Below are 22,841 nucleotides of genomic sequence, written 5' to 3'. Positions count from 1 at the left end.
GTGAATCTTCCTGTGAGAAATAACACAGCTGTGCTCAGGTCAGGGAAACAACCTGAGCGTGGAAACACATTTTTTCTCTCAGTACAATCTGTAATTTAATAAACGTACCCAAATGCACAATTTTTAATTTTCATTAAAATAAGCAGAAACAAGATTAGACTACATAGTTTCTTCTAGTTCTTTAGGACATATAAGGTAAAACCTTTTCTCATTGAATTATGCAAGTTATTGCTGGTTAATGTAATTTTTTTAAAGACTGCAGAGAGCAGCTGCTATATTATTATTTTTTTTACTTTGTTTTTATAATGTAAAGCACTTTGTACCGCCTTGTTGCTGAAATGTGCTACGCAAATAAACTTGCATCAGATGACAGGACTACATGAGATTGAACTCGACCTGTAAGGTATGTGTTTATTTTATTTTTTTTGTTATACCATTATTCTGTACATGCTCGCCAGGAAAATTGGCAACTGGGGGGAAAGAAATAAAAGCCAAAAAAAATAAAAACCAAAATTAACCAGACAGCAGGATTTCAGTTAGTCTGTTTCCATCCAAAAAATGTTTTATTGTCCTCCAAACTGAAAAGGTTTACCCTGTTGTTTGGCTCTTCTCCTGAGCCAAAAAACATACATTGCATTTCTTCAGTTTAGCAGTGGAGGCATACAAAGATCTTTTTGGACTCTTAGAGAGACGGAAAGAGCAACATAGGATCATCTCCTTCCAAGTCACATGATGAGTAAATCTTTGTATTCATGAGATTAATTTCAGAACACATGAAGCCGGAGGAAAGAAGCGTCTGGTCTCCTGTGAAAGACAAAGAGAGGAGAGAGAAAACAACCGTGTGAGGAGACCAAGGCTCGCGTTGCTTCTGTTAGAAAAGGCCTGAAAACGGGCACAACCAAGAGATCGCTTCGTCTCCTTCGCCTCGGAGATGTGTGTTTCGCTTCTGTGCAGAACAGCTGTAGTGTACATAAATGGACACTGGATATGCAAATTCAAAACCAAAGTGCCCACAGTCGATATAAAGCCAGGTCACACGACCAAAAAAAAAAAAAAACGGTGTCACACAAAGGGGAGGGGTTTTGAGACTTTGACATAAGGGTTAACAAAACAGTCAGTGTGTGTGCAAGAGAAAGTGTGTGTGTGTGTGTGCGCACGTGTGGTGGAAAGATGCCGGTGAAGCGGCACCGAACAGTTGAACGTTAGTCAGGGCCTCCCCGTCTGGTGACTGTGCAGTTTAAAATGGGCACATGGTGATTTAAGCTCATGCTTCAGTTGTGGTAAACCATCCAAGCACTTTAATTTATATCTATAAATACACAGCAGCGTTTTTTTTTTTTTCCTTTTTCTTTTATTAAGCGGAGGGGTTTCATCGGCCTCCTCTCCTGTGAGTGTGTGACGAGTTTTTGTCTCTGGAAAACAGCGGACTACGCTTTCTGCTAGAGGAAACACGGGTTATGTGGGGACTGATTATCAACTTTCATATAGAGTTTTTTTTTTTTTTTTATAATATATTTATATAGTTCTCTTTTGTCTCACACACCCGACACGCTTGCTTGCTTTCACATTCTCTCGTCTCACTACTTTTATTCAATGTACACAAAGTAAAACATGGGGTGGAGTTGGGGAGCGACAGAATTGAAATGACAATCACTGAGAAAAACAAAACAAAACAAAACAAAAAAAGCCATGAAGAACTGCAGTCTTTGTCATCCATTGGCAGTTGGACTGACGGAGCAGTCGGCTAGTCACAATGGTGGATTGAAGGGGGAAAGGGAGCGGCCATGTCATCAAAGGGGCGGCGGGGGGGGCTCTTTCTTGGCGGGTGCCGTTTTAGTCGCCGGTTTCGTCTTCTTCGGGGCGGGGCTCGTCTCCTTGAGGTTGAGGTTCTCCAGGGCCACGTCCAACGTCATCACCTCCACGCAGCCCATGGCCTCGAAGTCGGCGAAGTTTCGCAACGAGCCGTGACAATCGTCCTCGTCTTCGGAGGAGGAGGCTGAGGCGTCGTCGTCGGGCAGCAGCGTGGAGAGCAGCAGCTCGGTGACGAACAGGCTCCTGTCGGCCCACTGGGCCTCGCACGCCTGCCGCTCCACCTCAGACAGCCGCGGTTCGCTCAGCCTGCGGGACGGAACGGGAAACGGTTATGTCTTCACACAAGGATCAACTTAGAGGTCTGGTCTACGCATTAACCCTTTAGCATTTTTACAGATACCTGTGTGGAAACACAGTTTGGAGATCATAAGTCATTCTGAAATGTGTGTCTGTCTTCTTGGAGGAAAGGTATAAAATTCAAAGTGACTTAAAATGTTTTAGATGCTTCAAAATCCTCTAAATGTATCTTACCTCACAGTACTTTGAATGCGATTGGGCCTGTAGTGATTTTTATTTTTAAATAATCCACCTGCTGTTTCAACACTTTACTGCATCATAGAGATGGTTTGTTCATATTGAGGTATTTAAGATCAAACATTGACATTTGGCGTTCTGCTGTTAAACCAAGCATCACAGAACTAATTATGGCAAATCAAAGTATCTGGATCCTGTGGTTTATGAAATTATCAGTAAAAAGCCACAGCGTCAGAAGTAATGAGTGTCAGACGGAGGGTAGATGTTCCTACCTGCTGAGTAGAAACTGGGAGCTGTGTGCCGTGTGCTGTGTGTTGGGCTCAGTCGCCCCCGGGTGGGGGCTGGGGTTGGTGGTGTGGTTGGCGCTGGGGTTGGGGTTTGCGGCGGTCGAATTCGTATTGAGGATGGCGTTGGCTCGGCCGCCCCCTCGGCTGGCGTTTCGGGCCGTCTCCAGCTGCTGGCGCGCCACCTGCGCCTGCTGGCGCTCCAGCTGGAGTTGCATCTGAAGCTGCTGGAGCTGCGAGGCGGAGGGACCCGAACTGAGCTGGCCCCCCGCCGAACGCCGTACCCCCGACAACTGGGACAGGAGCTCTACGAGAAGCAGACGCACAGAGTTCAGAGTCAGAAAATGTGATGAGAAGACCTTGTTGAGCGCAAGATCATTACCAGACTGCAAGCTCTCACGAAGAAAAACAAAACGCAACACAGCAGCAACGTCAAATCGTTAATTTCTTTACTGGTGTGAGCTACACATTCACAGACACATTTCCTCTTCTAGAACCAGAGCCGTGGGATCAAAGCTCAGCAGGTACAGCGGGTCATTAGAAAGGACACTGGCGCTCTGTTTGGAGCTGAACACCGGCCCTCATTAAGACGCAGCTGGGGGTGGCTGAGCGAATGCCAAGCGCTGAACCAAATTAAAATCGGGAACAGGATAAACAAGGAATTACCGCAGCAACAATTCCCTCCCACACAAAACAAACTTTTTATAAGCCACTGAAACATGTCTTAGATATATATAAAAAAAGAAAAAAAGATGAAAACTAAGCAAAGAAGTTGGAATAAAGATGCTTTTACTGCTCTCAAACTTATCCTCTTTAGTAGCGTAGACACTGACACGACCAATTAATTTGTTAAAGGGTTTTAATATCAGGGAGTCAAGATCAGGTTTTTGACTTTATTGCAAATCCCCATCTTTCATAAGGAGCAGATTGTGAAGCAACATGATATCTGGACTTTTTTCCTACAATTTAGCAATTATCAGGTTTTAAATATCTGCTAATTACTTATGCGCTCATCGACATGCGAGGAAGGCAACTGTGCTATTTTATTTATCAACAGAGTGGGATGAGGGTCTGCCTGAAGTGTTCACAATAACTGACAATGTGTTTTTCATATGGCTGCACTGATATTAAAATTTGGGCCGATATTGAAATCCCATATTTACCTTTTTTTTTTTTTTATAAATATTGAATTTTAATATCGTTTCATTTTTATTCATGTTAGTAACATCTCTAGTTTTTGCACATGTGGAAACATTTGGCCGGCTCTTCTTTGCAGAATTGTTTTAATTCAGCAGCACCGAAGGGTTTCTGTGCATGAACCACACACATCAGAAGTTGATATTTGACAGGGACATTTCTGAGCAAAATACATCTTAAAAAAAAAAACAACTTTAGCAGCTTCTGCAGTAACGTCGGTCCAGCAGAGCCTGCAGCTGTCTACTCGCCTGCTATGGGATCCATGGCCTCTCTGCTGTAGTTGGAGCTCTGTGAGGAGCTCTGACTGGTGGAGAGCCCCCCTGTGGTGCTGCTGGTAAAATGCATGTTAGACCTGCGGGCTCGCGGGCCCCCCAACCCGCGCCCGGGGTGAAACATCCTCCTCACGTGCCGCACACCGCTGGACTCGTCGTGACGCTCGCCGTTAAGGGAAAAAAACTGGAAGCTATATGAATATAAAAACAGCTACATCTTGTCAAATGTTCTCATGAGAAAACATTCTTGTTAACAGTTGAAGAGGATATTCACATTGGAAAAACTGGTTCTTGTATATTTGCTTACTGCAGCAGTAAAACAACTAGAACGTGCTTCCTACAGCCTGACAGAGCTTCAGCACCAGCTGTGATTTGAAAACATATTTGCATCCTGCTCCAGTCTTCCCAATCACAGAGAAACAGGCTGCACAACTCAAACCAAACCAAACCAAGACACATTTTGTAAAGCTTTCTGAAACCCCTGCTCTGAGTTTCATTTCAGAGTATTTCTGCCTCTTTTGTTTTCTCTGAAGCATTTGTTCAAAGTGTCCTATAAATAGACCATGAGGCTGATGCGGTCAGACCTGAGGCTATTCTAGAACCAAGGTATTTCAGCTCCTTCCTCACAAGCAAACCAACTGATTTCATTACGAGCTGCACAACATTTAACAACATTTAATAGCGAACGCTTTAAAAATGGTTCAGGGTTCTTAGAATTGTGCAGGTGAAATCACTTTCTGAACTTTGAACTACCAAATAATACCAATACAATACTTTATTGTACCTGAGGCTTAGAGAGAAATAAAGCATGTCCAATTTACAGACTAAATGGGTGCAATCTAGCTGACTCAAAAAAAAAAAAAAGAAATTTTTCTTGAGTTGTTCTGAATATACATGTGACAGTCAGAGTGATGAAAGGATATCAAGTCTCTCGGGGCTCTGTGTTCAAGTGTGAGATGAGCAGCAAAGTCATCTGTCACGTGGTTTGGGTCGCCACCTGGCAGCGCTGCACATATGGGGCATATCTGGAAAACAGCAAGAGGAAAAAAAACATGGTGATATTAGTTGAACCACACATAATGACCAACTGGGTCTTCTTCAGAAATATTACAGCAATAGACCCCAACATTACATCCAGACAAGATCCCCTTCGCTACGAATTGTTGATGTGGTAGTTATCGCCATAGTAATAAAAACTGTTCAAAAATTACAATCAGAGCCTCACACAATTACTGATCTATAAGCAAAGCTCACTCATTAATAATAAACTACCGTATTTTCCGCACTATAAGGCGCGCCGGATTATAAGGCACATAGAATAGACGCTACAATTAGATTGTCACCCTATACGGGATGCGATTTGTTCCGTATTCTACAAATGTAGATGTGTAATAAAAAAGAAGTGGCCCCCAAGTACTTTATGTACTAGGCTGCCCCAGACGTCGTTTCACTCACGGTGTTGATGTTGCAATATTGTGCCCAACTGCTTTCTGGGTAACACAGACCAACCGACACGCTGCCGTTGCCGTCTCTGTCTCTCTTCCCCCGCACCCCCGCCTTTAAATGTATAGGGGCTGGTCCTTTGGTAACCCTAGTCGAAGCACCCCGGATGAATATCTAAAGCCACTTTGTTGACATAAAGAATGTCAACAAAACAGTCTGACTCGGGTCGGCGAGGAGAGCCTTCCGCGTCTGGGCCGGGGCGTGGCCGGACGATGGTCACCATTCTCCGTTCGCGCACAGCATGTTCATGGAGAAGGTGGTGCTACATGATCTGGAGACAACCTGATTCTAGACGGTCGGTAGGTAGATAGGTCAGTTAAACTTTATTAACAAACCAGCGTTCTGACAACTATCCCAGCATGCATTGCGCGCTTCTTCTTCTACGGGCGAAAATGAAGTCGGCGGCTGCTTACTGTAGTTGATAGACCGTTTTGTGGCTTAATATTGGTCCATATATAAGAAGCACCGGATTATAAGGCGCACTGTCGGCTTTTGAGTAAATTGAAGGTTTTTAGGTGCGCCTTATAGTGCGGAAAATACGGTACTTCAGCACACTAATTAAGATAATTAAGGAATTGTGAATAAACATTTATTGATGCTCTTATGCAGCCAACCGTGTATAAATATGTGAAACAATTGCAATACTGTTAGTTTTAAAGGACTGCAAACGTTAAGAGTTTAAACCAGAATGTTTTCATCACAATACTTTTGATACTAATAAAAATTTTAATAACTACATGTGTAGTCCACACTACATACAGTTGAAACCAGAAGTTTACATTAATTTAAGACAAAAAAAAATCTAATTCTTTCATTATTTTGGTAGTTGGTGAATAGAAATAATTTCAGTGATGCCAACTGTCTGAATTTAAATCAGACCAAGCTTCTCATGTTTTCAGACACTGAGGGGACAAAAAAAATGTTTACATCTCTATTTTTATTTACTCAAAGACCACCTTGATCTGTCACAGTTCTGTCCAGATCAAGGATCTGTCCAGATCATGTCGGAAAAATTACATTCATGTAATTTTTCCGACATGAATGTAGCATCGAATGAGCACAAATAACCTGGATTTGGTCGGTCTAGCATGTTAGATTGTAAGTTGATGATCCAAACCATTTCTGACTATTTTTATAACGGTTTTTCTCACTCAGATCAGCATAAAAATTGTTTCTATTTTTGTCTGCTGACAAGCAGTCTCTGTAGCCAACGGTGAAAGACATTTATTAAAGTAGCTTTTTGTGTACGTAAGGTTTAATTTAGAATTTATTTTCTTTATTTGTTGTGATATTTTCTGTCCATATAAACCAAATACTCTACACTTCAAGCCTTATCCTCCTGAGATGTCTGGAGTGATGCAGCAGTACATACTCAGTAAATCTTAAAAGCCGCGCAATAAAATAAATACAAATAAAAAAATCAATGCATGTGTTGATGGAAGCTCTGTCATCTAAACCCGAGTCAATTCATCCAACAGAGGAACTTAAATCAGCTTTCATCAGACCTGTTTATGAACTGAAGTGGAAAACGTGTGGCTCACATTTCAAATAAAACGTTTCAGAACAAATTAAGAGCAGAAATGTGATGCTTGTGAGCTGTTCAATTTCTTCAGATTTAAATGTTTTTAGCTGAAATTATATTTCTGTTACAACAGAGACTAACCAGAGGAGGTTCAAACATTGGAATAAAGAGAAATACAGTTAAAAATACGTTACATACTGCTGTCTACCTGAGAGATCAACGTATCCTTTACTCATCCTGGAAAATTGTCTGATGGAAATTAAAGCCCTCCTTTCTAGTTAGTCTGTGTTTCAGCATCAAGATAAACCACCACACTAATATAAGAAATGTTGGAGTTAGGACTTCCTCTTAATAGTGGAATGTTGCCCCAACTTAATAATTAAACTGTACCGTCTTAAGTTAATTACACAACAGGTAGACCTCATTAACTGCTTGTTTAATTCACAAGAAACTGTTGAAGGTATTCATCCTCTCTACATTACCCCTTTTTCACATCCTCTGTCTCCATCTTTGACAACTCGCATGACAATAAGTTCCTCTCTGCACATGTCAAACAAAACGCAGGCAAGATCAGTGAAAGGCTTGATGATCATTTCCAGCAGTGTACTGAAAGTGAAGGGTTCCGTTCTTCCAGGAAAGGAAGATAAAAAAGGATGACATGAGAAAATGTTTCAAACAGTAATTGAATCCTAATCTTGTGTGAGTTCATGCGTCTCCCACACAGATGAAGTAACAATTAATTAGAATGACTAAATAAGCTACATTTGAGACAGTCAGGATCAACACACTCCCCTCTATTACATGAGAGCTTTGCAAATCAGTTTCTTCTCACATCTTGGGATATTTCTCCACTGTGGCCTAACAGATAGATAGTGTTGTGCAAACAATGGTCAAATGGCAGGACGGCAAAATTGTCATAATCTGCATGCAAAACTGCAACACAAGAGAAAAATATAAAACAATACAGCACAGCGTTGACTTATTTCACAGCAATAAACCATTTGTTTCCCTGTTTATAGTTTCTGCCCGTAAACAACCTGACAACACTTCCCATCAGAACTGGCTTTGAAACCAAGACTTAACGACCACAAATTATTTGCAATCCATTTATTTTACTCAGACTGCAGCTGGAAGCATTTTCTTTTCAGCGGTAAAGTCGAGCCAGACATTTATACGGGGCTACACGGAGACGACTGATCTGAAGGCGCCCACTCACCACTTCGGTGGAGGTTTCTGTGTGCTCTGCAGCCACGTGCTCCTGCAGGGAGATCTCTGTGTAGCCCATCCTGCCGCAGTAGGGACAGGTGAAGGCCTGAGGCTGCTCCACCGAGAACGCCTCTCCGCCATAGTACAGGTCTGAAACAAAGACAAACTGCTTTCAGCTCTGGGATGCACACGAGCGTTCCAGAAAAAAAAACTATCTGTGATTCTAATAAAGCTATTAAATAATATCTTCAGATTGTCATTTCATAGACCTGTTGTCAACGGTGACGCCCTGCACCCTTTAGAGATTTTTTTTTTTTTTTTGGTTCAACCTTCCTGAATCAAATAATTAGGTCACTAAGCAGGACTTGACCGCATGCTGAGGCAATAATTCAATTACTTGATTGAGACGTGTAGAGTTAGGAATGCATCTAAGAGTTACATGACAGGCTGGAGGTCGAGACCCAGGTAGACGATGCAACTGTGATCCTGCACATCAAGTTAAAATGTCATTTAAACCACATTTGTTTCTATGGGTTCTTACATAAATCATTCTGATTACTTACTTAATTTTTAACATCTGAATGAAAGTGGAGTCAGGTAACACAGTAACAAATATTACTGGATGATAAAATATAAATAGTTGTTTTGAGATCATTATCAAGTATGATCTCAAAATTATACCATAATATTATACGGCTTATATATGGCTTATTATACCATAATAAGCTTGCATTATTATGGAATAATAATGCAAGCTTGCCTTCTCAAAAGACTAAAAATACCTTTAATTTTGTACAGAACACTTAAAACAGAAGTGAAAGACATTTTAAATATCAAAAATAAAACAACCAAGCACAACAAATAGAAAGGAAATAAAAACCACACACAACCAAAACCGGAAATAAAATAGATCATATAAAGTCTCTAAACAAAATTGCCCTTCAAAAGACATCACAATAGAATGAATCAAATGATTAATTGCTTGTTGTGACAGCCTTAACTGGAGCAAACATAATTTGACTTAGTCTGTTAAATAAAGAAAATAGATGTATGGACAAAAAGAGAAGGATAGACAGACAAACCGATGGATCCATGGAAGGACGGACGACCAAACATACAGATGAATGAACGGACAGCTGGATGGACACACACACATGGATGGACGGGTGAAAGGATAGATGGATGTCAGTCAGCGCCACTAAGGATTCTACTGCTCACAAAGTTTTCCAGAAAATGCTCAAGTTTTTCAAGGTCGTCTGCATTTATAAATGTAAAAATGCAGAATAAGAACTCCAAGACCCAATCGCTTAAATAACTAACAGTCCAGTTTTTTTAGAAACGCAGGCCGACAGTTTAACCTGATCGCATCTTTACTGTGCCTGCAGTCGTGATGAGGATGGTACTAACAGCAAGGAAAAATCTATCTTTTTCCACACAGACATGGAAAATACTAAAAATAAAAAGATGATGTCTTTTTAAGTCTGTCTAGGAACGACAAGTACTGCAAGTTCATTTGGAAACTAAAGCCTCTCAATTTAAAATATGTAAAAAAAAAAAAAAGAAGATAACACATTCCAAGATTCAATCAAGTCAGATCTATGCAAAATATCCAGCCGCCAGGTTTCAATCATCTATGACATGGTGTTCAGAACCAGAGAGACAAAAGCAAAATACCTACAACTACACCAACATTAGGACTTTAATTCATTAAATTCATGTTTTCTGGACAGAAACAAACTGCACCTTTATTCAGTTCTGTTTACAGAAGCAGAACTACCAATGAATACAAACGTCGTATTCCTAAGACTGGCAAATAACTTCAAATTAAAAATACAGATGAATCACGCTGCCAAAATGTAACATCGTGTTCACTTTAGCTTCACGTACCGAAGTCAACTCTTGTTAATATACACTGCATGGGATGTTCTGTGGTGTGTCTGGTGGTGGTTGCACCGCTTTCGTAGCATGATGCACACAGGTCGTAGTCGTAGCAGATTAAACACTTGTACCGTCGACCTCTGAAGTTGCCCTTTAAACACGCGTCGCAGCTCACACCTGAAGGAGAACACATGCAAAAGTTCAACAATATGAATGACCGTATCAGACTGTCGCAGCAGACATTTAAATCTATTATCTAATGCAAGACAACAAAAAAAAAACTTTTGTTTTTATGAACAACTGTTACATTTGATGCAACACTTATTTCTTTTATTTAGATACAGTGATCATCATGCTACATTATGCACAGTCAAGAAATACTTAGACACATCAGTACGTAGAAAAAGAGGAACGTTTCACAAGCTAAATTCACAAAAACGCGTGAGTTAAAAAATGCTGACCAACCGATGGTTGGTCAACGTAGCATATTTAAACCAAACAGCCATTTACTGAATATTTATATAGCTATTACATAATTGGAAGAAATTCTGAGATTCGAGGTGAACTCAAAGATACCTAGAATCATCATTTGTATATTTTTTATTTTCATTTGTAACAGCATAACTAAAGCTTATTGCTGTGGTTCTGGTCTACCAAAATCCTGTTTGGTGGACTTAAAGAAGAGAAGATGTTGGTGAGGGATATGGAACTAAGGTTTAATTACAATATTCGTTGGTACTAGTATGATTATGATAAACTCATAATGATCTATTGCCTAAAAAATGTTTGAAAAAAGTAACTATTGCTGTGACAATATGTCAGAATTATCAAGCCCCACAAGCACAAATACTGAGCCATAAAAACATCCCCATTTAAAAGCAGGTTTCTTTAGGACACTAGTGACATAATGAAGTGTGACTTGTATGACTACACTGCAGACAATAACTGCATTTAATCAGATCAAATCATATTATTTAAATGCATTGATATTTATTAATGTTTATATGGAACAAAAATGACAAAACCAGTAAAAATAATTGAAAACATTCCATTTTATCCACCTTAATTGGAATTTTTCATGACAACACAGTAATTCAAAATTATTCACAACAAATCCTCACTTCTATGATTAGTTTGTTGTTTTTAATTACCTGAAGAAACAAGAAATATCAGTTAATTTGACACACAAGTACTCAGTCTGGCTGTGATTTAAAGAAAACCCCATCTCAAAAATGAGCCCTAATCTTTACTTAAAAAAATTATTTAATCAGAGTCATTCCCACTTTTGGATTTGAAATACATGATCTAATGTACTGCAATTAAATAACAAACAAAACTTGGTAGTGCCACCGACAAACTCAGAAGCTAAAACATTTCGTGCAAAATAAAGCAAATAGTCTAAATTTAAAGCACCCATTTAAAAACGTTTAGAAACTGCCCAGCAGCAGAAATCTCACCTCTGATTTGTTTGTTTAGGCAGCTGAGATCTCTGAATTCAATAATCTTACAGAAAAAAGTTGAAGGGAATTAAATCTGGGAGCACAAATACTTTTCCGTGTTCTGTTTTCCAAACAAACTAATGAAAGTATGAACCTTGGCCGACACTAGACCTGCCTTTTAATCTGGCAAACATTTTATTCACAGTCAATACGCCTTTCTTAAATTCAGGACAACTACTCAACTCTCTCAGATAAATAACTTGACGACAACTGACAGCAAAGTTCACAACAACAACAACAACACAAACATGGAAACAGAGGCCGTCCAGGGCCGAACTAACCTTTGCAACTAACCAGCTACCGTTGGGCAAAAATGTTAACTGACAAGCCAGTGCATTGTTCCTGAATAAACCTTATAGTAATATCGCAGTTAATACATCTGTTTACATTTTATTCGAGTAAACAACTCCAAGCCAAACAAGGTTGGTGACAAGGACGAGGTGATTGTTAGTTTGCAGTTCGTTAGCTAACGAAGCTGAGATCTACAGGCCAACTTTCACCAGGAACGGAGCTAAAGCAGCTAACAGGAACAATTTCCAAGCTTCCACTCCTCCAACGCCATCTGGGATCCGCGCTGCCCTCTAATGTTGCCTATTTTCGGCACTCCCCTTGCTCCTCAACGATCACCTACATTACCACATAGCATAGCTGGCATGCTAAGTTAGCACTCGGCTAACTTAAACTAGCCTCTTCCGCCTATGTGACAGCGCTGACTAAAGTGGAATTATGAATATTTACTCAAAGTAACTGCAAACAGATGAGCCGTTATATTAAATATTTGTTTTAAGACCGGCAAAATTGGTTGTTAACAATTTAGCGCACACACGCTGCTAACAGTAGCTAACGTTAGCTAAGACGAGCTGCAAATAGAGAATTTGTCGGCTAGCAGGAGTTAGCCGACGGTGCACTGTGTCAACGTTTTTATTACAATTTGCGGGGTGCCCTCCGGTCTGTGCTAAAATTAGGTCTTACCTTCATGACGGGACATCCTACGAACACTGACTCAGCCCCCTATTTGGGCTCCCGTGGCTTGCAATGCAGAATAATATGAGAGAAGAGAAGAGAAGCCGGGGCTAGTGCCTGTCCCTGGCCTCTTCCCTCATGAAGGATCCGGTTTGGCTTCACTGCTCCCCTCCGCCTCCTGCTGTGTCACCGGCCAACTGGTTTGGCCACATGGGGGCGCTGCTGTCTTACTTTTGGTGCCACAGTTGCCATAGCTGATGTAAACTGAAGCGGCAATTTTCTAAATATCTGATTGCACTATTAAACTGTACAAGCTTTCTCATATTTCTAAAAATACGTACAGATTAATACAATTTCAAGCTTATATGCATAAATAAACACACACGAAACGCATATAAAATAAAAAAGACACTTAATTAGAGTCTAAACATTAAATTTCAATTCATCCGTACATTATCAGATTTGATCATTTGAGTAGTGATCAGATGCTCGGATGCTCAGATGCCCAACCACCTCAGTCTCATCCAACTCCTTTGAATGCAGACTAGAGCTGATAGCAGCGATACAGTCTGAGTTCTGGCTGGATATTGGAGAGTTTCTAATCTTCAAGGGCCAAGTCTGTAGAGCACGTGTCAAACTCAAGGCCAAGGGGCCAAATCCATACATTTTTATGTGGCTCTCTAGATTCTAGTTAGCAGAATCTAGTAGAACACCTAGATAGATTACAAGACTACAGTTGTGTGCTTAAATGTTATTTCATCAATCAAATCAAAGCCCGGTGTTTCTGTATATTGTCAAATTACATCAGTGTGAAAAGATGTTCACTAATATTTGATTAAAGAGGAACTCATTTAATGCAAAGACGGCTATTTAGTAAATGTTTTAACAGTTTATTACAGGGTAGTTAATGGGTAGTTTTATCAATACATCCTGTCACAACTGGCCCTTTGAAAATGAGTTAGACACCCCTGCTGTGGAGGCATTCTGATCACACACCCACACCCCATCAGGATGCACCTTTCATGAGCTCTGCATGAACAGCACAGCGCCTCACCCTGCCCTCTGTTAACAGCTATATATCCTCTGTTTACATCCAGAAGAAGGAAAGCACAAATAAATTGTGGGGGTGGGGGAAAATAGCCAGTCCGTCCCAAAGACGACACATATGTTTTTGATTACAGTTTTATGATTATGGACGGAATACCGCTGGAAATCCCAGAAAGATAACGAGGAGAACATGCAACCATCGAGCAAAGGTTCCGTACCTCACATGCAAAGCAGGCACTATACTGAGGTGAGGCAGCAGTGTTTTCCATCACACCAACCAGTCGCCCTTTGAGGTATTTCCATTAAATAAAATTGGAAATACAGTTTTCCATGTCTTGCTTGTTTGCTACAGTGTCATTATTTCGTTGTACTCGATCACCCGCTTTAGCTGAAAACATCAAGGTCATCTTGAAACGTCACAATTGGAAACCTATAATTTAGCTCAGTTTAGAAATTTCAGAAACAAGTGGTGTGCCGTCTCTTCCAAAAGTGTCTGCAGATGCTGCAAGCTTTGCTCTAAATTTGATATTTCACTGCTGCAGTTTCTAACAAAGGCTTTAAAGGATGAATCAAAGCTCCGCCTGACACCTGACAAATGTTTAAACAGGATTTTTCTGCTGTCCTCGACAACCTCTGCTCTGTGTGATTATTTAAGTTTCGTGCAGTGGCTCCTTGCCGCGCAGACCTCACAGAACAAACTGAGGACAGGTCGGCACGGTGCAGAACCGACCTGGCTCCCAGACCGAGACCTGACATCTTGCTGAGTGGACGGAAAGAATAACACGAGGCCTTCACTGAAGGCTCCTCTAGCAGTCAAGGTAAACATGAATGCCAGGCTCTGACATCACCACATGTTCTGAGAAGTACATGGAGCTCTTTCTGGAGACGTGCCGTCGGTTTGCTTTGGTGTCGTCGTCATGCTCATGTGAAACACATAAATACAACGTCAGAGGACTTTCTGGAAAACGTACTGTTTGCTCGTCTTACTCAATGTTTACAGCAAACTATGTATTTAGAATCCCTGCTGCTTTCACGATTAATGCTAAACTGTGATTCCTGTTTAATCTCTTCCTCCGTGGAGCGTCTCTGAATTTAGACGTGCTGGAAATGCAACGAGTCTTACACCACAGAGGCTTCCTTGTTCTATAAAAATACTTTTAAGAGTACGATTTAATGCTTTTTGTTATTTCTGCAACATGTTTTGCAGAATCTTAATGTCTTCCAGGATTACTTCTAAAGTGACAGTTGCAACGCTGTTCATTGTTCTGCACCTTGAAACAGAGAGAAAGAAAATGTCAGCTATATTTGCGGAATGTCTTTTACTCTCACTTCAAGAAATAAGATGTTTGATGAATATATATATATATATATATATATTTTTTTTTTTTTTCCTCAGTGTGTGGATTTAATCTTATAATTCTGGCATGTTTACCAGAATCTCTAAACATGCCTCTCAGACAGAGTCTTGTCGAGAATTTAAGGATTTTTAGAAGACGAAATATCAACAGTTTCAATTTTAGGATCCGACCTGTTTGACGTTATTTGGCTAGACATATAAAAGAATAAGTTATTCACAGAAAACACACCAAACTATATAAAATTCAGTGCTAAGGCACCGCCTGTCTCTCGCTCTCATTTATTAACTGTTTTATTAGAATCCTGGCCTTTGGATGGGCGGGCAGACATGAATAAATGCACTTACTACTATTTTCCTCTTTTCAGAGACATTACAAGCTCCAGGGAAGAGTATAGAAAAATTCACATAATTTCAGTGACACTGGCTGATAGTAATAGTGTAATCAGACTTATTCACTCAGATTCCTGCGTCCTTCCCGACTTACCACGGAGCCCGAAGAAGTCCGATCCAAAACGTTTTCCAGCGCTTCCAAATTCTGAGTGACGTCAGGTAAATTATTTATACACTAGCGAGGGTACATGGCCTGGACGTCTCCGCTTGAACTCCAGTGACCTCCTCAGACGCTATGGTGAATCTTTATAAGCACACAGTTATTAATAGGTAAGGGGCTAAAAATAGAAGAAATTATTTTCAAACCATGCTGTGTCCCTGTTCTCATTTTTAAAATACATTTAGGACATTGAGTTTTTTTTCTCTTTTCTAGTTTTTTTTCCTTTTAACCAACTTTTGACAAAGAAAATGTAACATTAAACTGACCTTTTGTTTGTAAAGGTAATTATTGTCAGTATCTGAAACATGAACACACTTCAGGACACGACATCTTGTTCCGCACAGCTTTTGTTGTTGAAGGTTGGAGACTATAATTAGTTTATGCAGAGCTACATCTGTGTCATATGTGTGTTTCATTTTAACAAGGTGTTTCTGCTAACGATAAAAGAAACTAGGTCCTTTTTTGAAAATTGTCACATATTTAACTAAAATAACAGAAACAAATTGTGTTCTTTAAGGCTGCTACACAACAAATTAATCAAAAAGTACATTGTGAGTCAGGTGTTAACATAAAGTAACACTGATGAATCTATGAGTTTTAGGAACTTTTTTTAGCTCTACTTACATTTAATTGAGAATTCAGTTGACGAACGTGAAATTATCGAGGAAAACTTTTACAGCAGGAAGTTTGTTTCTCCTGCAAAAGGGTTACATTTGGCAAAACACACAAATGATTGTTTATTTAGATTTTTTTTCACCACATTTTCATGAAACAAAAATTGAAATTAAAAAAGAAAATCATGGAAGTTATATCTGCTGTGTGCAAAGTCGAAGGTTTTCCACTTCACCTCGCCTTTCCATACAAATCAAGTCAGGTCTGCGTCGGCATTTTTGTCTTATTTTCATTAGTTTCCAAAAATCAGCATTTTCATCTGAGTTTTAAACATTTGTTATCCAAGTTTGCTCACTTTTTTATCTCACTTGTATTTTGAGAAAGCACAATTTTGTCAACAAGTCCTCTGTTGACGAAATCAGTGATGAAAAATAAGAAACAGATCAACACATATTCATGTGTTAGAATGGCATAGTCAAAGCACAGACCTAAATGTAACTGAGACTCTGATGTGCAGAGATTTTTGTGTTTTTTATTTTTATGTTTTTGATTTGGCGGCACCTTTGCAACATCAAGTTGCACAGGTGATGATTTTTTTTTATTAGTGCTATTGAAAAGCTTTGTGTTTTCTTTCAGCTTCACAGTCACGAGCTGCCATATATCTCAGGACTATGATCTCTAAACCCTAACAAAAACATATTTACTTGTGTGGTTGCAACGCATAGAACGGGAACCAGATACCAAGGGGGGCTGCTGCAGTGGCAGGTGCCACTTCCTTTTTGGCACACCCTGATGTATGAACACACAAACACTGACTGTATTGTAGACCCCCTTGCGTGAGTGAGCCCATTCTTTGCCTCCAGCATTGAAACTGGTCTGCGCTCTAAGCTGGTGGTTTGGCTGCGCGCCAAGAATAGGGGAAAGATGCTTTCAGTGTGGGTATGGGTAGGGGGTCTCCATCCCCCACGCAGCACGGCCTTTTAAATATATTCCACGGTGGGGTGGATTGTTTCCATCCCATGACGCGGCTCAGAAAATCCTCAGCTTTTATCACCACAAGAAAACAAACTCACTGCGTTTCCCCTCCTCCTTTGTTTGTTCTCCCCACTTTGTTTCTGCCATCTACTGATCCCGTGAGCGTCAAACAGCGACAGGGCATCTGACAAGCCATGCCAACGGGGCTTGCGTCACACACAAAAAACGTGAGGAACTACTACTCTTTCTCCATTCAAGAGACGCCACGCCCTTCGGCGTAAACAATCGGGGGCTTGACCAATAAGATCCGCGATAGATCAGCCGATGATCAGATGACTACAACGAGAACGTATTTAAAACTGAAAAGGGGGACGTTCAGCCGGCAGATTCAAGTAGTTGTAGAGTCGGTCTCCTGGAGGCGAGCATCCAAAAACAGGACGCGCCGGTTCTCTGTCCCACTTTGTCACTGGATCAACATTCACTGCTTTACCTCAAGGAGCAGCAACAACAACAACAACAACAACAAAAAACCCACCCAGAACATTTTAGACTCGCTTACAGCTTTTTTTTTTTTTAAAGTGTTGCTTCCTCTGTGATTGAGAAATGAATCTCAAGATATTTTTATTATGGACTTTTCTACAGTATGTGTCGTCCGCTTTAGGGGAAAACAGTGTTCTTAAAGGTAAGCGCTCCAAGTCTATTGTTCATTCATTTCTTTGTCTGCTTTTTTTTTTTTTAAATGGCATTGCTTGATTCTAACATAGCTGACAATAACCTTTAGTGATTTCTTAATAAATTCACAGTTCCCGCCCTGAATGGGATGAATGTATAACAGAAAACCCATCCAGAATAAGCGATCCAAAGCAGAAAAGCGGGATGGATCCAATGAGCCAAGACTGCGACGTGTCCTTTTTTTAGACTCTTGAAGGGAGGTTCTCTCCACCACGCCACGTCTCTTCCCCCACCTCTGTTCTGTCTGTTTAAACCATTCGGACATGTGTTCCGCTGAATCCGCGTTTTTACTACTGACCGCTCGGCTGAAGTCATTCTGGCCACTGTGTCCAATTAAAGGGTGTTTACGTTGAACAAATTGTGGTGATGGTCAGCCACCGCGCGGCGAGCTTCTGCTGGCCTTGTCATTAAAATCCACTCGGCCAGTCAATTAAACGCTGAATTAAATTGGATCTCCTGCGTCCGGATGAGGGGGAAGCAAGTTTTATTTGACTCGGTTCTGGTTGGTTCCAGAGAATCTTTGCGCCAGAGCAGCAGGGTCATTTCAGAAATGTGGCATTCAGGTCTGAATGAGGCGCGTAAAATGCCGTAATTACGAGCTGCAGCGGTGTGAGAGGGAGTGAAGTGCCCATGCAGGTTTGCGCTCCTTTTGTGCAGCAGATGTCTGATGCATCAGCCGGTCGGCCGCTTCAAGTGCCAAAGTTTAGACCCTCAATAGGCTTTAGTTTAAAGTCACATGATCCAAATCGGTCTTTTTTTTCTAATACCAACTTTTTTTTTTTCTTTTTAAATGTTTTGTATCATTTTTCTTGTTGCATTTTTGGTTCGGTGATATACAAGCCAATTCATGACGGGGAGTGGCTTTACAAGCCACCACATCCACAGTATATAAATAAATGCAATAAGTACTATTGCAATGGTTTAAAATGAAATTTCATTTTGTGCTGCCAAGACAGTTGCATCCACTCACTGTGACTTTGCAGCAATTCAGCATGCATGTGTTGATTCTGGAATAGAATGACTCTTTAACATCCACTTCAAACTGAGTAGCGCACAAATGACGCTTGCTGTTCTAGGAGCACTTTTGATATTTGTGGCTGTTGCCATTATTTGGTCGTAGTTTCTCATGGAGCACTTAAATTGAACGACCACTTGATCCGTTCCAACGTTTTTAATTGCGTTTTTTCTCACCAGGTGAAGACGAGGGGTTTGAATCAACGGACTGGGAGGCTGTCCATGGCAGGATTAAGTACAACATGAGGAAAAGTTTAGACTTGGACCAAGAAGGGTGCTACCTGCAAACTGGCAAGAAGGCCTGTTTAGAAGAATGTGGCTTCAACTCTACAGCCAAGACCATCTTCATCATCCATGGCTGGACGGTAAACGCCTGCTTTACGTTAATCTAGTTTTAAAATCCACCTCAAAGATTGAAAGGAAGTGAAATGTCCAATGAAGACGAAATCTGCCTCTGTTCTAATTCTGTTCATGTCCCTTCAGATGAGCGGCATTTTCGAAACCTGGATGCATAAGCTCGTCTCTGCAGTGATGCAGCGTGAAAACGAAGCCAACGTGGTGGTTGTCGACTGGATACCTTTGGCTCAGCAGCTCTACCCCGACGCAGTCAACCACACACTTGCTGTTGGGCTAGACATTGCCAAAATGCTCGACTGGCTACAGGTGTGTGTGTGTGTGACATAACATCCGAAAAGACTTCCTCTTGTGAATCACAGTTGTAGTGAAAACTGCATAAATGCTAACAAAGAATATACTCATGAACCACATGGTTTGAGAAAACATTTAAGTTTCCCTTTTCGAGTGAGTCACTAGGTTTTACATATACTGGCAAAAGCATTGAAAGGATTTGTCAAAGATTTACTTTGGATTTTATGTTTTTTTTTTTTTTTTTTTTTTTGCAGAAACTAGCAATGAAAATAACACTTTTGCATGCACATATTCCAGTCACGTCTCAAAAACCTCACTGCTGTGTAGTTTTAACAGTTTTCATGTTCAGATTGCAACTGGTTCAGCAGCACTGCAGACTTGATTAATCAATTTTATGGCAGCTGTTAATAAATGTTTTTTTCTTTTTCTGTGTACACAGGAGGAACATAAGCTCCCTCTGGAGAATGTTCATCTAATTGGATACAGTTTAGGTGCTCATGTAGCTGGTTTTGCAGGAACGTATGTAAAAGGGACTCTTGGTAGAATCACTGGTAAGACGAATGCATTTAATCCCTTTTAAATAAACTTTGCTTAGAAAATGTTAAGATTCTGTTGGCTTACCACTTTGGGTTTCTTGTAGGTCTGGATCCAGCGGGGCCCATGTTTGAGGGTGTGGAGGAGCAGAAACGCCTGTCCCCTGACGATGCCGACTTTGTGGATGTTCTGCACACGTACACTCGGGAGGCTTTAGGTGTGAGCATTGGGATCCAGCAGCCAATTGGTGATATCGACATCTATCCAAACGGTGGTGACGTACAGCCTGGCTGTGCGCTCGGTGAGATGTTGGCGGCAGCAGGAAGTGAGTCCTTAAAGACGGTCCATTGTGACCTTTTTTGTAATTTTAAGACCTAAACTAATGGGCGTTTCAATTTCCTAAATGTTGTGCTTAATTTCTGTTTTCTCCAGACTTCATGGAGGTGATGAAGTGTGAACATGAGCGAGCTGTGCACTTGTTTGTGGACTCCCTGATGAACAAGGAGCACATGAGCTACGCCTACCAATGCACCGGGCCAGATCGCTTCAAGAAGGGGATCTGCCTCAGTTGCCGCAAAAACCGCTGCAACAACATTGGCTACAATGCCAGAAAGATGCGCAAGAGACGCAACAGTAAGATGTACCTGAAGACCCGAGCCAAGACTCCTTTTGGAGGTAAGAAAACGGATATGACCTGGAAATTTACTACGACTTTATCTTATACTCTGTACACTTGTAGTAAGTGATAAGCGATTCTGCCATAAACCAGAGGAGGTCCCGTGACATGTAAACTGCTACTGTGTACACATTACTGACTAAACATTAACGGTTTTCTCTTGAAGGATACCACTATCAAATGAAGATGCACGTGTTCAACAGGAAGCAGTTTGATAATGCAGATCCAACATTTTACGTGAAGCTGTACGGTGGTCATAACGACACGGGAAACATCTTTGTTGTGTAAGTTCAAGATCTAGCCTGAAAAACCAGTCTTGCTGGAATGTTTTGACATGACCATGCGTGAAGCTTCTTGGTTGAGCTATGTCAAAGCAGCTGCCTGCTTGGTTCTCTTGGAAACCTGCTAAAAGCCATATAATGTATATTTGACTTGGATCTGGTTGCTTCTGGCTCTAAAAGTTGCATGTAACTGATTTTGCTCGCCTGATCTTTGCTGTTCCTCAATCTTCAGATGCTTTAGCAGGTTTCCTGACGATCCCCCAATGTCTCTTTTGCAGCCATGCTGATCCTATTGGCCTGAACTTCACCAACACTTTCTTGGTGTTCACTGAAGAGGACATTGGTGATCTGCTGAAGATCCGTCTGAGCTGGGAGGGGGACTCTGAATCCTTGAGCTCTGTCATAAAGTACTTCAAGAACTCTTTCTGGAACTGGAACGCCAAGGCTGTCAAGCCTGTGCTGGAAATCCGACGGATTCGTGTGAAAGCTGGAGAATCTCAGAAAAAGTAAGCAGCAGATGGCAAGGTCTATAACATGGTTATCAAGAGCTGGTCTCTGATGCACTGCAATTGCATTAATTGCCAAATTACCATCTCGGTGTGTAAAAGTTCTCTAGAGGCCTGGTGACAGTTTGCTTTTGCTCTTTTAATGTCTAAACCATGCAGGGCCTTGATCTGGCATGTTGAGAGAGCACTGTATTAAAGTTCTTTTGTTTGCTGCAGGTTTGCCTTCTGTGCACAAGACCCTTCAAAAACGGAGATCTCTCCAGGAGAGTCGATAACCTTTGTTAAATGCCGTGACGGCTGGGAAGTTAAACCTAAAAAAAGGTATCCAACTTGATTTTTACAGATTTTTGTCACACTTAAATTTTTTTTTTCCATGTCTAATTCCGAATCTCCTTAAAGGTTACCAATGTAAGAAGTTGAGACTTCAAATGACCAATACACAGTCACCACGGGGAGCCCCAGTGTGGGTCAGAGGAGGAGGAGGAGCATCTTGTCACTTCTGCACTTTTGTTGGATTTATTGGTGCACTGGGGAAGGAGGCTTCAGGACGTGAAAGTTTCTTGGAATGAGGACTTTGGGGGTCTTGTCTACAAGAAAGGTGGACTGGGTCGTGGCCTTGGAGGTCCCGTCTGCATTGAGACTGCTGGGAAAGTCGTGGAACGTTACTCTTCTGCGGATTAGTGAAGTGGAGCTTCGTGCCAGGAAATGCCAGCCATTGTAGTACATACTGTACATTTTTAAAAATTATTTATTAAAAAATAAAGCACTGCAAGACCAACATAACTTATCAGCACATCCCATAATGATGCATGTTTAATTTTTCCAGATGCAGTATTTGTGTGTGTGTGTCTGTGACCAAGAACTGCTGAGAGATTACTGATACACTGTATTTTGACCCGTTAAATACAACATAGTGTTACAAAGTGTCATTTTTGGGGTGTGTGTAAATACTGTAAATATTTTTGCAAAATAAAGTAATTTGTAGAAACTTTTCTTGTAATTTGTTTCCCTTTTAAATGTCGGCTGATATTCTCAGTCATTGTACAGCAACTCTAATTGTGGCTGTGATTTGCAATAGACTTTATATTTGTTTGTTTTTTTAATGGCATTTGACCTCTTGGTAAGTGTTAAACCAGTTTTTCTGAATCTAGTCTCCACAATATTTTGGGGGGAACCAGATTCATAAATGTATGGGGAAAGAGTTGAGTGGTGCTTGAACTGGGACTAAATGAGTAAACT

General features: G+C 40.8%; 2 protein-coding genes across 2 annotated transcripts; one reads left to right on the top strand and one right to left on the bottom strand.

The window, feature by feature from the left end:
• Positions 1–385: 385 nt before the first annotated feature.
• Positions 386–12,881, bottom strand: LOC103469987 (E3 ubiquitin-protein ligase KCMF1-like). The gene is made up of 7 exons (XM_008418086.3): positions 12,680–12,881; positions 10,218–10,385; positions 8,341–8,480; positions 5,023–5,124; positions 4,076–4,256; positions 2,619–2,937; positions 386–2,118 (listed from the first exon to the last, which is right to left on the bottom strand). The coding sequence occupies exons 1-7, from the start codon at positions 12,693–12,695 to the stop codon at positions 1,791–1,793; spliced, it is 1,254 nt and encodes a 417-aa protein (XP_008416308.1). The 5' UTR covers positions 12,696–12,881; the 3' UTR covers positions 386–1,790.
• A 4,597-nt stretch (positions 12,882–17,478) lies between these two features.
• On the top strand, positions 17,479–22,590 carry lipg (lipase, endothelial). The gene is made up of 10 exons (XM_008418087.3): positions 17,479–17,893; positions 19,138–19,322; positions 19,441–19,620; positions 20,045–20,156; positions 20,246–20,464; positions 20,572–20,814; positions 20,982–21,099; positions 21,375–21,602; positions 21,819–21,923; positions 22,002–22,590. Exons 1-10 carry the CDS (start codon positions 17,815–17,817, stop codon positions 22,012–22,014), a joined length of 1,482 nt encoding a protein of 493 aa, XP_008416309.2. The 5' UTR covers positions 17,479–17,814; the 3' UTR covers positions 22,015–22,590.
• The last annotated feature ends 251 nt before the right edge of the window (positions 22,591–22,841 follow it).

Source organism: Poecilia reticulata, chromosome 9 (assembly GCF_904066995.2).
Source record: "Poecilia reticulata chromosome 9, P_reticulata-male-v2, whole genome shotgun sequence".
NCBI lineage: Eukaryota > Metazoa > Chordata > Actinopteri > Cyprinodontiformes > Poeciliidae > Poecilia > Poecilia reticulata.
Note: the sequence above shows the minus strand (reverse complement) of the source record. Positions and strands in the feature narration are given on the sequence as shown.

Coding starts and splice junctions, on each gene's coding strand:
- LOC103469987 (XM_008418086.3), bottom strand. Junction 5,125..8,340: donor CAGAAACCTCCACCGAAGTG/GTGAGTGGGCGC, acceptor GCTGTTTTCCAG/ATATGCCCCATATGTGCAGC. Junction 4,257..5,022: donor ACAGAGCCCCGAGAGACTTG/ATATCCTTTCAT, acceptor GGCGAGCGTCAC/GACGAGTCCAGCGGTGTGCG.
- lipg (XM_008418087.3), top strand. CDS start 17,815: ATGAATCTCAAGATATTTTTATTATGGACTTTTCTACAGTATGTGTCG. Junction 19,323..19,440: donor TCATCATCCATGGCTGGACG/GTAAACGCCTGC, acceptor ATGTCCCTTCAG/ATGAGCGGCATTTTCGAAAC. Junction 21,603..21,818: donor GCTGGAGAATCTCAGAAAAA/GTAAGCAGCAGA, acceptor TGTTTGCTGCAG/GTTTGCCTTCTGTGCACAAG.